This window comes from Phocoena phocoena, chromosome 9, assembly GCF_963924675.1.
Source record: "Phocoena phocoena chromosome 9, mPhoPho1.1, whole genome shotgun sequence".
Lineage (NCBI taxonomy): Eukaryota > Metazoa > Chordata > Mammalia > Artiodactyla > Phocoenidae > Phocoena > Phocoena phocoena.
Window position 1 is genome coordinate 13147388 of NC_089227.1, and position 15392 is coordinate 13162779.

Below are 15392 nucleotides of genomic sequence, written 5' to 3' on the forward strand. Positions count from 1 at the left end.
AGTATGTATTATATATAACAAATATTTGATATTCTTCAAAAAGATATGTAATTTTGTAGTATCTTAATATTCTGGCAGGTAAGAGAATTTAAGTAAAGGAATAAAGCTATAATACTCAAGGAGAGACTCTTTTTAAAGTTTTCTAGCTTTCTACTCCACACTAGAAAATCACCTCATATTCTTATACTAGACACTACGTGAAACAGCAATTCTAAAATCAGATCTAACTCTAAGTCTTACTTACACTTTCCCTTGGTTAAGCAGAAATAAAAAAAGGAATCATCATTCTCCCTCTGCCCTTAACTGATGAACAGGTTTCAAGGGAAAGAGTTATCTCTAGGCACTTACTTGAAGCTAATTTAGGATACAAATTTCAAACCTTCTTCCACTCCACCTCTTGCAAAATCAAGAATGCATTTAGTTATGGGAGCAAATAAAAGCAAAGGAAAACATAGCAGCTTGCCCATTACTAATTTTGTCTGGGCTCACTGAATGCTGATTTCCACCTTGCCCAATTTCAATATTTGTTTTTTAAATATCTTAATTATAGAAATTTTCTTCAACATATATAATATCCCAAGAAATTAATACATTACAAACTGAGAGGGAAAATTTAATTTGGTTTTATGAGTCATTCTGAATAAGTACTCAGGCAATTATGAAAAAAATTTTTTTTCAAAGCTCCAATAAAAGTTATTCATATACTTAAGTTGAAAGAGTACATTTTTTATTATTTTAAACTTAATTTTGGACTTTATGATTTTATGATGATCCAGAATCATCTCTGGCCAATTTAAGAGCAGGTAGAAAGCAAGCACATACTTAGGCCTCCTTTTACTATGTAACTGTGTTGCTGTTTTCTTTTCCTCTGGACTCTTTGAGAGATCATCTCCTCCTGGTAGCTCAGGGGGCAGTGGTAAATCAGCAAGTAAACATCGTAGTTTCTTTTCTACTTCTTTTTTAACTGCTTTTACTGAAATATTTCCTCGTAAGCTAAAAAGAAAGGAGTCAGACAAATAAAACACAAAAATTTATTTCATTGAGAAATAAAAATGCATTTATATAGCACACAATGGCAAAAGACTAAACTGAGTTTCTTTACTTTCCAGCTAAAATAATATACTATATTCAACTGCAAAAATATAAAATTTGGGGGCAAAAATGATACAGAATTAGATAAAAACTAAGGAAATCTGAACAAAGTATGGACTTTAGTTACTAATAATGTATCAATATTGGTTCATTAATTGTAACAAATGTACCATACTAATAATGCTAGATGTTAATAATGAAGAAACTGAGTGGAGGGTATATGGGAACCCTCTGTAATATCATTATAACTTTTTTGTAAATCTAAAACTGTTCTAAAAAATAGTCTATTTTTAAAAAAGATATAGAATTACTATAAAACTGTAAATTAAAACTGAAAGTCAACTAGTCATGCTTTATGGGAAAATTCATTAGTTTTATAATAGCATTTGGTTTGATTCTGGTAGACAGACAAAAAGCTATTTTGTTTTAAGAAATAAATAAACCACATGCTATTATTTATCTGGCCCATTTAAATAACTACAAAGAACAAATTTAGCTTCATCCCTTTTCAGAATTAATTTTTCCTGAATTGGACAATGATTCTTTAAAAAAATTTTTAAGGCTCTAGCTTATCAGAATTACAGGTGAAAATTAAGCTCAGTTAGTTTTATACTTTTTTGAATGTATTAAGACCTCTGATTTTTTAAACTATATCTTAACCTGGTAATTGATTATTTTAAACCTCCCAGACACTACAAAATCTGTTTAACAATATAACATGTTGAAAGAGAATATTACAATGATAATAAAATTTGGACTTCACATACTTTCATAGCAGTTATGAGTCCCAGAATTAAAAATTTTAGTGAAACTACACTACTGTGGTCAGAAACTACTAATGATGTTAACAATATAAATCATTTCATTTTAATTATAACTTCTCCTACTCATGTTGGACTTTAATATTATTGTACAATATACGGTCTTTTAATACCATCTGATAAAAACTATCAATAAAATTGTGACTTTCCTTCACAACCCCATGTTACTAGAAAGTAATCTTTAATAGGGAAAACAAGCTCAAAAGGAAATTGGACTGCAGTTGTATTTTTATAGTAATGGTGTCATATAGCCCACTTTTCAATTTTCATGTCCCTCCATTCAACAAATATTCATTATACACGTCTATGTGCTAGGTATTACATAGGCACTATAGTTTTAACAACAAAACAATTCACAAATACATTAAGATACATACAGTTCCTCTCAGAAAGGAGGTTACAGTCTTTTGGAGGCATCAGAAAGCAGCAGGATAAAGTACTGTACAGACTAATTTCCAGAGTAATATGGTACTAAAGGGTAGCTAACTCAGGACTGAAAGACAGTAAAAGCTTCTTTCTAGGAAAGGTACCACTTGAACTCTGTCTGAAAATAATTCTATTTAAAATAATTTATTTAGAGAACTGTAGTCTCTAACTTGTAATTAGACCTCAGTCCAAAATTTGCATTTGTCCAAAAATTCAAATCAATGGGGGGGAGGGGAGGCTAGAAGTCTTAATTTTACTTATAATTTAATATTTAAAAGACTGCCTATATTCAAATATATCATTATATGAACTACCAAATTCAGCAAGGCTCCCAGACTTAAGAGAAATGAAATATTAGTTTCCAAAAATAACACTATATAATTAAAAACATTATATTTTCACTGAATACCTGCAATAACCAAATAGGGTATGTGATGAGTTTTTAAAAGTCTCCATATACTACAGAAACAAAAAACAACAAAATGCCTTAACCAGAAATGTATAAGACCAAGAGAAGAAAATTAAAACATATGGCTGATGAACATAAAACTAGACCAGAATGAATGAAAAGAAATGATGTTTTCATATGAGAAACTGTAATCCTGTAAATCTGTCAGTCTCCAAATTAATCATTGCATTTAACCAAGTCCCAAACAAAAATCAAGCAAGACAAGCCAAATGATCATAAAATCTGTCTAATAAAGGCACAAAATGCCAACACTGGGCCCAAGTTCATTTATAGCAGTGTTGAAGTTGAGGCTGAATGGCCGGGTTATTCACTAACCAGTAATTTACTCCATCCCTTTACTTTTACATTACTACCTACTCCTATAATAGAAATCTGACTTTGAGAGCCAACATACTATGCACCTAAGAAGTTAAAACAAAAAAGTATTGGCAAAGAAATAATACAATATGTTAATAGAAAATAGAGTCCAGAAACACACAGATATCTATAAGAATTTTTATATATGGCACCACAAATCAGTGAGATAGATTATTCAGTAAATGACATTAGCAACAACTGATCTATTAGTCCAGGGGTGATGCGAGAGAGCACATAATCAGACCATGTCTTTCTTCTACATATAATAACCAAAAACAAATTTCTGTGAGATGTGAGTTAACCTTTAAAAATGTTTTAAACCTGTAAGTTTTAAAGGAAAAATTATAGATCCAACTACATTCAAAATGGAAAACACCCATGTAGCCAAAAACAAAAATAAGTCTCAAAGACAAGCAAAAGACTGTGAGAGGCACAGGTCAAGACCCCTAACATAAGCAGTACCTATAAATCAATTAGAAAAAAGATAATAATCTTAAGGAAAAGTCAGTATAAAACATGAACAAGCAATTCACTGAAAAATAAAGCCAACAAATGTTTAGAAAGATGCTATATAACCAGAAAAATGCAAAATTAATCACATATTTTAAAGATTTTCAAAATTGGCAATATTTAGTGTTAGCTGAAGCAGTTTCATACACTTGGGTGCATAAATTGGTACACAATCTTACTAAGATTCAATTTGGCAGTTTCCATCAAATTTTTAAATGTGGATACTTTGACCTCACAGCTATCCTATAAAAATTGCTCACATGTACATAAAATATTAATGTATAAGGAGAATTTAATAGCAAACAATTATAAATCTAAGTATCCATTAATCAACAGAATAGTTAATAAGAGAGTGATGCATCCACTTCCATGTACAGGAATATTGAACCTATCTCTACCAACCTGGAAAGATCTCCAACACATTAAATTAAAGAAAAAAAAAGAAGTGAAGGAATATTGTGCATGGTATGATCCTAATTTAAAAAAAAAATGATTTATTACATGTAAACATATAGTTAACAGTCTATCTTATGATTTTCGAAGAGTAATGGATTCCAGGGCTGGGAGAGAAGCAAAGTTCAAAGTGAGCCTAAAAGATATTGTTTGGCTAGGAAGCAAGGAAGCACTCAAAAATAAAATGAGTCATATCAAAAGGACAAAGGAGTTAGCATAAAGGAGTTCCCACTGGCCAAATTTCAGACAATCAAATTTGGAGCATCAAAAAGAAGAGTGGCTCAATGTTCATTGCAGCTCTATTTACAAGACAGGACATGGAAGCAACCTAAGTGTCCACTGACAGAGGAATGGATAAAGATGTGGCACATATATACAATGGAATATTACTCAGCCATAAAAAGAAACGAAATTGAGTTATTTGTAGTGAGGTGGATGGACCGAGAGTCTGTCATACAGAGTGAAGTAAGTCAGAAAGAGAAAAACAAATATCGCATGCCAACACATATATATGGAATCTAAAAAAGAAAAAAAAAATGGTTCTGATGAACCTAGGGCCAGGACAGGAATAGAGATGCAGACGCAGAGAATGGACTTGAGGACACGGGGAGGGGGAAGGGTAAGCTGGGACAAAGTGAGAGAGTGGCATGGACATATATACACTACCAAATGTAAAACAGATGGCTAGTGGGAAGCAGCCACATAGCACAGGGATATCAGCTCGGTGGTTTGTGACCACCTAGAGGGGTGGGATAGGGAGGGAGGGAGGAAGACGCAAGAGGGAGGAGATATGGGGATATATGTATATGTATAGCTGATTCACTTTGTTATAAAGCAGAAACTGACACACCATTGTAAAGCAATTATACTCCAATAAAGATGTTAAAAATATATACTTATAATAAAATTTAAAAAAAAAAGAAGAGTGGCTATAAGTGATATTGAATCGATCTTTGGCCGCACATGTCAGTAGTAGTACTCAGGAGTCTTAAAAAACTTCAATATGCTTGAAACATACAAACACTTTCAAAGCAAAAAGAGCAAAGACACAATAAAAAAGACAGAAAAGAAGGTGGGTCAAAAAAATTTTGTTAATGGCCAAGTATGAAATGTGCCACCATCTTGTTAAAAACAGATGCACAAAGAATATCCTCCTTAATAAGCAGTCACCTGGGCACATCCTGAATTCTTGAAAACATCACCACTAAAAATTTACCCCTGTAGCACATATGAAAAATAAGGTAGAGAACAACCAGTCTCACTGGTCCAGAATCACTAGATTCTCAGCAACTGGCTTATTCTCACTAATGAAGTGACTCAATTCTGCGTTCATGCCTCTCTGTCCTGGACAGCCCACTCCAGGACTCATCAAAATTACAAATCACTACTCTTATGACCCTTTGGTGTTCCTAGAGAACAGGCAAACCTGCAAATACCACAATTAGAATAGTATAACTGGATAACACCTGATCATATTGGATGGAGTCCCTCAGCAACATTTTTGATTGTAGAAAAAAGATGCCTCAGAGGGCATGAAACACAGAAATTATATTCAATACTTTATTTTCTGTTTGTTTGAAATTATAAAATTGTCATAATGCTGGCCAAAGTGAGCACTTGCAAGACCTGCCCACATGGAATTTCTATCCACTTGTTTTCAAATTCTCAGACGTCAGCTAGGAAAACTGACCATATAGTTGCTTTTTAACAAAAAGGGGAAGGGGAGGGGAACAGCTATAATTTCTTCATAAAAATAAGAATGAAAAAGGTTAAGTCAACTGGCAAATATCACACAACAGCATAAAGCTTCTATCCTAGCATACATTTGAGAAACATTCTTAGAAGTGCATTTACATTTACTCTTACCTTCATCCTCTTAAAAATGTTTCAAAATAAAGTACAAGCCACACCCCCAACATTCACAGCAGAAATGTGTAAACAATTTAGAGGAAAGAATAAACACATCTCCATAATATGTAATTAATCTCTAATTGCAAAAAATTAAGTCAATAAAACACTAAAAAGTGATGTATTCATAAAGCCACCTAAAGTAATAAATTTATAAGCCACCTAAAGTAATAAATTTATAAGGCCAATGAAAACACTTAGAATAACCAAGATACACGCTATTATCAACCAGGACAGACTCTCTCATAAAATGTCCTGTCTCCGGTAGTATCACCAAGGAATACTCAGCCAAAGAAAATACCAACATTTCTAATTCTCAAGCTCAAGCTGAAACATACATTGTATCCCAGGACAATGGCAATTTTTACCTGGAATTCTTAGCATAAGCTATAATTTTGTCATCCTACAAGCCATGTGCTTCATTTTAAGTTGTACACAATAAAGAAAATTAATTCACTTACTAACAGTCATTATAAAATTTTTTTGGTGGGGGTCAAATAATTTCTCATTTCAAACTTAGATTTTTCTTTAAACAGTCACTGACAAAATTTTTTGCACTTACCTATCAGCATCTTTATCTTCAGGCAGCATGGGAGGCAAAGGTAAGGGTGGTAAGGTAGAGGTCACTAAAGCCACGTGTTGCTCCTTCTCCTTGGCTCCTATGCTTGGTGTAAGTGGTTTGGTTTTCTCTTTAAGAGATACTGGTTCCTCCTTTGTAACAGCAGATTTACCCTCCTTTCCAACTACAACTGCTTTCTTGGTGGCTTTATCTACAATCAAATTATTATCCACCTTTGCTACCTGAAGAGGTGGCTTTGTTTTTGCCTTGTCATTTTTTAAAGTTCCACTGCTTGAGGGAGAAGGTGCATGCTCAATTTTAAGTTTCTTCACATCCTTCACGTGGTTGGTTTGTGATGCACTGGCACCAGTTTCTGTGTTCCCCTTGGTAGGTGTAGAAGTGTTTGAAGCTTTGGCAGCTTTGGCAGCGGCCTCAGCAGCCTTAGCTGCTTCTGCAGCTTTCGCTGCCTCTGCAGCTCGTGCTGCCTCTGCAGCTCGTGCTTTTTTATTCTTGTTCAATTCAGCTGCCAGGCTACTCTTCAGAGTTAGTGTGCTAGGAGAAATGCTAGAATGACGACTTCTGGATCTAGACAATCTGTGCCTGCTACGAGATCTTGAATGCCTAGATGAGTATGGGCTTCTGCTTCGGGATTTGGCAGACCGTCTGGTGGAAGATAATTAAGATTTAGTCAGTAACTCAGAAAAGTTCAGTTTGAAGTGTACAAAAACTCCTAACTTGAGGCTGTGAAATGAAATAGAAATTACTTAATTTCCAAATCATAATATAGTTTTTGTGAGAGAATTTTTTAAAAGCAGAAAGTGCTTTCAAGTAGAATATTATCTGCTGGTTATACTTTTCCTGAAAATAGACTCTTGATCTCAGTCTGGCCTACAAATGCTCAAAGATGGGGCTGGATGAAAGTAGATCTCTATGAAAAGAAATACTGTAAGAATTAGGAGGAAAAACTATGACAAGGCATTACTGCTGTCTCAAGAAAATAGAAGCAGTCAACAAGGACAACACCAATGGTAGAAGTAGCAGGGTGAAGTCTGACCAAACTTTTACCAGGGAGACAATTTCTACAACTCAAAAGCCCCCCATGCATAAGTTCAGGAGTAAGTAGTACTCTGTCTACACCAAGAGTGAAAAAAACGAAACCTGTCATCAGGCAGTAAGAAAAAGTCTAAATCTTGGGAACTATCTAACAATGACTGTTCATTTCACTTCTCAAAAATCACTGGAAAACACAAAAATTAACGTATATTCAAAAGTATGGTGGCAACCAAAGTTTCTATGAAACAAATGCAGCACAGCACCAACAGAAATGAAGCTGAGCTTTTCAAATCCACACCTTATCAAAACTTTAAAAAAATATAAGACCAAGGCACTATCAGAGTACTTTGACATATTTGATATGGCTCACTTAATGCTCACATCAACCCCAGTAAAGTATCTGCAGTTTGTAGATAAAACTTGAATCTAAAATATTACCTGAAGTCAAATCCCAATCTCATTAGTAGTTGTACTGGTTATTATCTTGTTGCCACTACCCCATCCCTCCAATACTCTTCTGCCCTACCCTGTGCCCAAAGGAGGCTGACCTCAACAGATGCATCTTCTGGGTTCCAGTGCTATCCATCACTGGCAGATCAGAAGGCAGCGAAAAGCTGGATTATTTCTTTCCAGCTCCCTCCTTCCTATTGGTCACATTTTGTGGCAGAAGCTCTGTCCCTCTACCACCATGGCTCCTGTCAAGCACTGCCTTCTCCACAGCTCTCACCAGGCTCTAATAACACTATATTTTCCTTGCCCCTTCGAGCTTCCCTCTGTAACTAACGAAAACATCCCTTGTCAGTTTTCTCAATCCACCCCAATCTCTGTAGTCCTCCATTAAAGTTTCTTAAACCCTCTGAGTTGGATTCTGTTACCTTCTAGAACCTAACTGTATGCCAGGTCTTAAACCCAGATCTTTTGATTCTAAAGTACACAGAGTCACATTCAACACATTAACACACTACCATGGAGATAGTTCTTATTGAAATTTTGTAGGGGATTTGGTAAATGAAGCAAAGAAATTCCTAAGAACCCATAATTAAAGTGGGAAGAAAAAAGGAAGAACTAGAAATTTTTGTTTATATTTGGCATTAATATATTATGTAATATATACATATGTATTATCCAATATATTTTACAATTCTAGTATGAAGACAAATGATGGTTAGATTTAGGATAAACTCAAATTCAACTTCTCCCTTATTCTTTCAGAAACATTTCAAAATGTACGTAGGGCCAATTAGTGTTCAGCACTGAGCTAGTGTTTCAAACCCCATACTTTACATAAAGTATTTATGTAACATTATTTTAGGTTAACAGGAACACTGGTTTAGTAAACATTTTAATCTAACACTTGCTTAACAAATATTCATATACATCAATCATAAAAATCATCAATGAGCTTACAACTATTCATGGAAATGAGAGGAAATGTTTAGCTAAATATAAAGTAATAAGTTGGTTATAAAATATCTTGGATAACTTTAATATAGGAACAAAAAGTGTCATAATATGAAACACTTGGCCACACTTTTAATTTCCTTTGCCTTCAGAATCTTGGACCTCAAAATAAGACTGCTATGTCAAGTTACTATCCCCTGATCACAGCAGGAGAAAGCAAAGAGACTGTCGTCTCATCAGAGGTAACAGCACAGAACTTTTCCTAAATTAACTTTCCCACACTAGCACGATTCTGGTCATCAGCTTCATACAGACACAGAAATAATATTTAACTAAGAAATTTATAATCAGTAAACTTTACTTAAGAAAACAGATACAAAGATAAAATCCCAACACAAGTAACTCCTCTGGCCTATTAAAATTCTTATTCTCTTCTGCACAGAATCTAGATAAGAAAGTTGTCAGTAAAGACAAAAATTTTTGACCTATAAAATACATATTTCAGAAATGACATTTTTATGGTATTTGATCCCTAAACCAACTGAAATTCTTCTAGACACACACTCCATTCTTCTCCAATTTTTCTATTTCTCTTAAAAAGTTCCTTAACTTTTCAAATTTCCTGCCCTAGTAAACTTGTATTCTCTCAGGTATTGCATATTTGCTAATCAATTTCAATTACATATTTACTATTTATAACAAACATATTTTGGGAATCTAAAATTAAATAAAAACACAAAACTCAAGTTTAGGTTATTTTTACTAATGATCTAACACTTCAGCCATACAAAGTTATGAGAGTAAGAGAGAAGTGGATCTCTAAGACTACATAATGAATTATGTCATGTCTTATAAAAAGAACTTAAATGGATGGTAGATAGCACATCCTTGTTTTATAGGTAAGATTTTTCTTCTTTTTAAAAATGTTTTTTCTAATATTTCTGTGCTGTAAAATTTACAGTGACCATATATTAGCTGTTTCTTGTTTGTTTTGAATGTTTTTAAGATGTTACAGAATCACGGGGCTTCCCTGGTGGCGCAGTGGTTAAGAATCTGCCTGCCAATGCAGGGGACACAGGTTCAAGCCTTGGCCCAGGAAGATCCCACATGCTGCAGAGCAACTAAGCCCATGCACCACAACTACTGAGCCTGCACTCTAGAGCCCGCGAGCCACAACTACTGCAGCCGCATGCCACAACTACTGAAGCCCGCACGCCTAGAGCCCGTGTTCTGCAACAAGAGAAGCCACCACAATGAGAAGCCCACACACCACAATGAAGAGTAGCTCCCACTCGCCACAACTAGAGAAAGCCCATGCACAGCAACAAAGACCCGACATGGCCATAAATAAATAAATAAAATTTTTAATTAAAAAAAAAAAGAAATTACAGAATCTTTTTAGAAGCTTTCGCAAATTCATACAACTCAAAGCAGAACCTGGGGGCTTCCCTGGTGGCACAGTGGTTAAGAATCCACCTGCCAATGCAGGGGACACGGGTTCAAGCCCTGGTCCAGGAAGATCCCACATGCCACAGAGCAACTAAGCCCGTGTGCCACAACTACCGAGCCCGCGTGTCACAACTACCGAGCCCACGTGCCACAACTACTGAAGCCGGCACACCTAGAGCCCGTGCTCTGCAACAAGAGAAGCCACCACAATGAGAAGCCTGTGCAGTGCAACGAAGAGTAGCCCCCGCTCGCCGCAACTAGAGAAAGCCTGCGCGCAGCAATGAAAACCCAATGCAGCCAAATATAAATAATAAAGTAAAATAGATAAATTTATTAAAAAAAAAAAAAGCAGAACCAGGATAAAAAATCCAGTATCTAAAACCCAACTGGTTAGTGCTCACTGTTTATTCGGTTAGTGTTCCTTAGAGAGAGAGCATGGTGTACTGTTCACTCGACTATATCACACGATCTCTCCAAGAGTCCAGGTCTTCTGCAATTGTGCCTAATTAGCAAACACTGATTCTTAAAATTTTTACTATAATAATATTCAATCCCTCATTATATAAAATAATATGTAACAGCAGTATCCAATAGAACTTTCTGGGATGGTGGAAACGTTCAATGCATGTGATGTCTCCTATGGTAGTCACTATTCACAATATTTTTTAGCCTAATTTTTCTACCCTGCTTATTTCACATGCTAATAGTAGCTATGTCCATTCAAATCTTGTTGCTAAGCCCCCATAAAGGTATGAAAGTGATTCCCATGCAAGGATGGTTCAACATACGCAAATCAATAAATGTGATATACCACATTAATAAAATGAAGGATAAAAAATCATATGAGTATCCTAACAAATGCAGAAAAAGCGTTTGATAAAATTCAACATCCTTTCACTATAAAAACGAAACATATGGTTACTAGAGGGGAAAGCGGGGGAGGGATAAATTGGGAGATTGGGACTGACATATACACACTAATATATGTAAAACAGGTAACTAATAAGGACCTACCGTATAGCACAGGGAACTCTATTCAATACTCTGTAATGACCTATATGGGAAAAGAATCTAAAGAACAGTAGATATATGTGTATGTATAACTGATTCATTTTGCTGTACAGTAGAAACTAACACAACATTGTAAATCAACTACACTCCAATAAAAAAATTTTTAATTAAATAAAAATAAAAACTAAACAGATTGGGCACAGAAGGAACACACCTCAACACAATAAACGCTAGATATGACAAGCCCACAGCTAATATTATACTCAACAGTGAAAAACTGAAAACTTTTCTCTAAGATCAGGAATAAGATAATGATGCCCACTCTTACCACTTTTATCCAACACAGTATTGGAAGTCCTAAACATAGCAATTAGGCAAGAAAAAGAAATAAAAGGCATCAAAATCAAAAAGTGAAAAGGAAAATGTTCTTTGTTTGCAGATGACATGAACTTACAGACAGAAAACCCTTTAAAGACTCCACCAAACACCTGTTAGAATAAACAATTTCAGTAAAGTTACAGGATACAAAATCAGTATAAAAACTCAGTTGTGTTTCTATACACTAATGACAAACTGTTGGAAAGACAAAATAAGAAAACAATCCCATTTATAAAAGTATCAAAAAGAATAAAGTACTTCGGAATAAATTTAACCAAGGAGATGAAAGAAATTGAAAAAGAAATATACGGAAAGATATTCCATGATCATGAATTGGAAGAATTATTAAAATGTCCATACTACCCAAAGTAATCTACAAATTCAATGGAACCCCTATCAAAATTCCAATGGCATTTTTCACAAAAATAGGAAAAAAACCCTAAAAATCATATGGAACCACAAAAGACCCTGAACAGCAAGAGCAATCTTGAAAAAGAAGAACAGAGCTAGAAGCATCAACTTTCTGATTTCAAACTATATTACAAAGTTACAGTAATCAAAACAGTATGAGACATGGACCAATGGAACAAACTGGAGTCCAGAAATAAACCCATGCACATATGGCCAATTAATTTTCTACAAAGGAGTCAAGAATATACAACGAGAAAAGGATGATCTCTTCAATAAATGGCATCAGAAAAGCTGGATAGCCATACGCAAAAGAATAAGACTGGGCCCCTATTTTAAACCACATACAAAAATCAACTCAAAATGGATTAAAGACTTGAACATAAGATTTGAAACCATAAAACTCCTAGAAGAAAAAGAAGGGGGTAAACTCTTTGATACTGATCTTGGCAAAGGTTTATCAAAAGCAAAAATAAACAAGTGGGGCTACATCAAACTAAAAAACTTATGCACAGCAAAGGAAACCACCAACAAAACAAAAAATCAACCTACAGAATGGGAGAAAATATTGTTGATAAGGAGTTTATATCCAAAATATACAAAGGGGATTTCCCTGGTGGTCCAGTGGTAAAGAATCCGCCTTACAATGCAGGGGACATGGGTTCGATCCCTGGCCAGGAAGCTGGGATCCCACATGAAGCGGGGCAACTAAGCTCGCGCACCTCAACTAGACAGCCTGTGTGTCGCAAACTACAGAGCCCATGCACTCTGGAACCCGCGTGCCACAACTACAGAGCCCATGCGCCCTGTAGCCTGTGTGCCACAACTAGAGAAGAGAAAACCCACACGCCACAACTAGTGAGAAGCCCACGCGATGCAACAAAGATCCCGCATGCTGCAACTAAGACCGGACACAGCCAAAAATAAATAAATAAATAAATCTCAAAATATACAAGGAACTCACACAACTCAGAGAGCAAAAAAAGCAAATGAACCAATTAAAAAGTGGGCAAAGGGGACTTCCCTGGTGGTCCAGTGGTTGAGACTCTGTACTTCCAATGCAGGGGGTGTGGGTTCAATTCCTGATCAGGGAACTAAGATCCCACATGCCATGCGGCACAGCCAAAAATTAATTAATTAGTTAATTTTAACATTTGTTTAAAAAAAAAGTGGGCAAAGGACCTGAAGAGACTTTGCAACACATCCAAATGGCTAACAGGTACCTGAAAAGGTGCTCAATATCACTAATCATCAGGGAAATGCAATTCCACAATGAGATACCTCCACATACCTGCTTGAATGTTTATTATCAAAAGGCAAAAGATAACAAATGCTGGTGAGAATGCAGAGAAAAGGGAACCCTGGTACACTGTTGTTAGGAATGTAAATTGACACAGCCACCATAGAAAACCATGTGGAAGCAAATCCAGAAGTCAAAAAATAGAACTATTGGCAATCCACTTCTGGGTATACATCCGGAGGATATGAAATCACTACCTCAAAGAAATATCTGTACAGGCATACCACCGCAATAAAGCAAATTTGCAATAAAGCAAGTCACACAAACTTTTTGGTTTCCCAGCACATAAAAAGCTGTTTACACCATACTATAGTCTATTAAGTGTGCAATAGCATTATGCCTAAAAAAACAGTGTACATACCTTAATTTTAAAAATTAATGGTGTTGGGAAAATGGCACCAACAGACTTGTTCAATGCAGGGTTGCCACAAACCTTCAGTTTGTAAAAAACACAGTGTCTGAGAAGCACAATAAAACAAGATATGCCTGTACTCCCATGTTCACTGCAGTACTATTCATAAGAGCCAAGATATGGAAACAATCTAAGTGTTTATGAACAGATGAATGGATAAAGAAAATGTGGGCATGTGTTTAATATTATGCAGCCTTAAAAAAAGAGGAAATCCTGCCATTTGTGACAACACAGATGAACCTGGAGAGTGTTATGCTACGTGAAATAAGCCAGGAAAGACAAATACTGCATGGTATCACTTATATGTGGAATCTTAAAAAAAAAAAAAAAAGTCAAACTCAAAGGAAGATAGAAGAGAAAGGTGATTGCCAGGGGCTAGAGGGTGGGGGAAATGGGGACAGGTTGGTAAAAAGGTACAAATTTCAGTTTTGAGATGAATAAGGTCAGGACTTCCCTGGTGGTACAGTGGGTAAGACTCCATACTCCCAGTGCAGGGGGCCTGGCTTCAAGCCCAGGGCAGCGAACTAGATCCCCACATGCATGCTGCAACTAAGAGTTTGAATGCCACAACTAAGTAGCCCACATGCCGCAACTAAGGAGCTGGCAAGCTGCAACTAAGGAGTCCTGGAGCTGCAACTGAGGAGCCCGCCTGCCACAACTTAGACCCAGTGCAACCAAATAAATAAATATTTTTTAAAAAAGATGAATAAGGTCTAAGAACCTAATGTATATAACATGGTGACTATAGCTGATAACACAGTGTTGTATAATTAGAAGTAATTTGCTAAGAGAGTTGAACTTAAGTATTCTTACCCCCCCCGCAAAAAAGAGGTAAATATGTGAGGTGATGAATGTGTTAACTTGATTGTGAGAAGCCTCTCACAATGTATACATATATCAAGTCGTCACTGTTGACACCTGAAATATGTTACAATTTTATTTGTCAATTATATCTCAACAAACTGGGGGGGGGGGGGGGAATGATTCCCAAAGTGAAAACAAGCACTATATAAATATAACGTGGTATTATTTTTCAAAAACCGGCCTCTCTCAATCATCCCTTTAGTCACTGTCTCAGTCAAAACTCTAAATATTCCTGTAAAATTTGCCATGCATTAGTATTATAACAGCTCTATTAAGTTTAACAGTACTATGGCAGCCTCTTAAATTTACCCCTTGTTTCAAAACTAATCTGTATCTAATCCAGACTTACATGCAAAGTGAACACTTTCCTCTAAAATCTGCTCCCTGCCATTCTGTATTTTTAATTTCACCACTCTCCTCTACCCATTTACCCAGCTTAGAAATCTTCCCAGTTTTCTGCTGCCCATACCACATGCCATCAACTGTCTCATTTTATTGATTCTAACTCTACATTCCCTTAC

The 15392-nt window shown here is 35.7% G+C and overlaps 1 protein-coding gene across 2 annotated transcripts in view; it reads right to left on the reverse strand.

Annotated features, from left to right (window-relative positions):
• Window positions 1-15392, reverse strand: part of CDK13 (cyclin dependent kinase 13) — a 106799-nt gene that overhangs the window by 70222 nt on the left and 21185 nt on the right. For both annotated transcript variants that reach the window (XM_065883418.1, XM_065883417.1), the window contains exons 2-3: window positions 6599-7258; window positions 823-993 (exon numbers count right to left, since the gene is read on the reverse strand). In XM_065883418.1, coding sequence (XP_065739490.1) covers window positions 823-993; window positions 6599-7258 — 831 coding nt within the window. The remainder of the gene's footprint in view (window positions 1-822; window positions 994-6598; window positions 7259-15392) is intronic.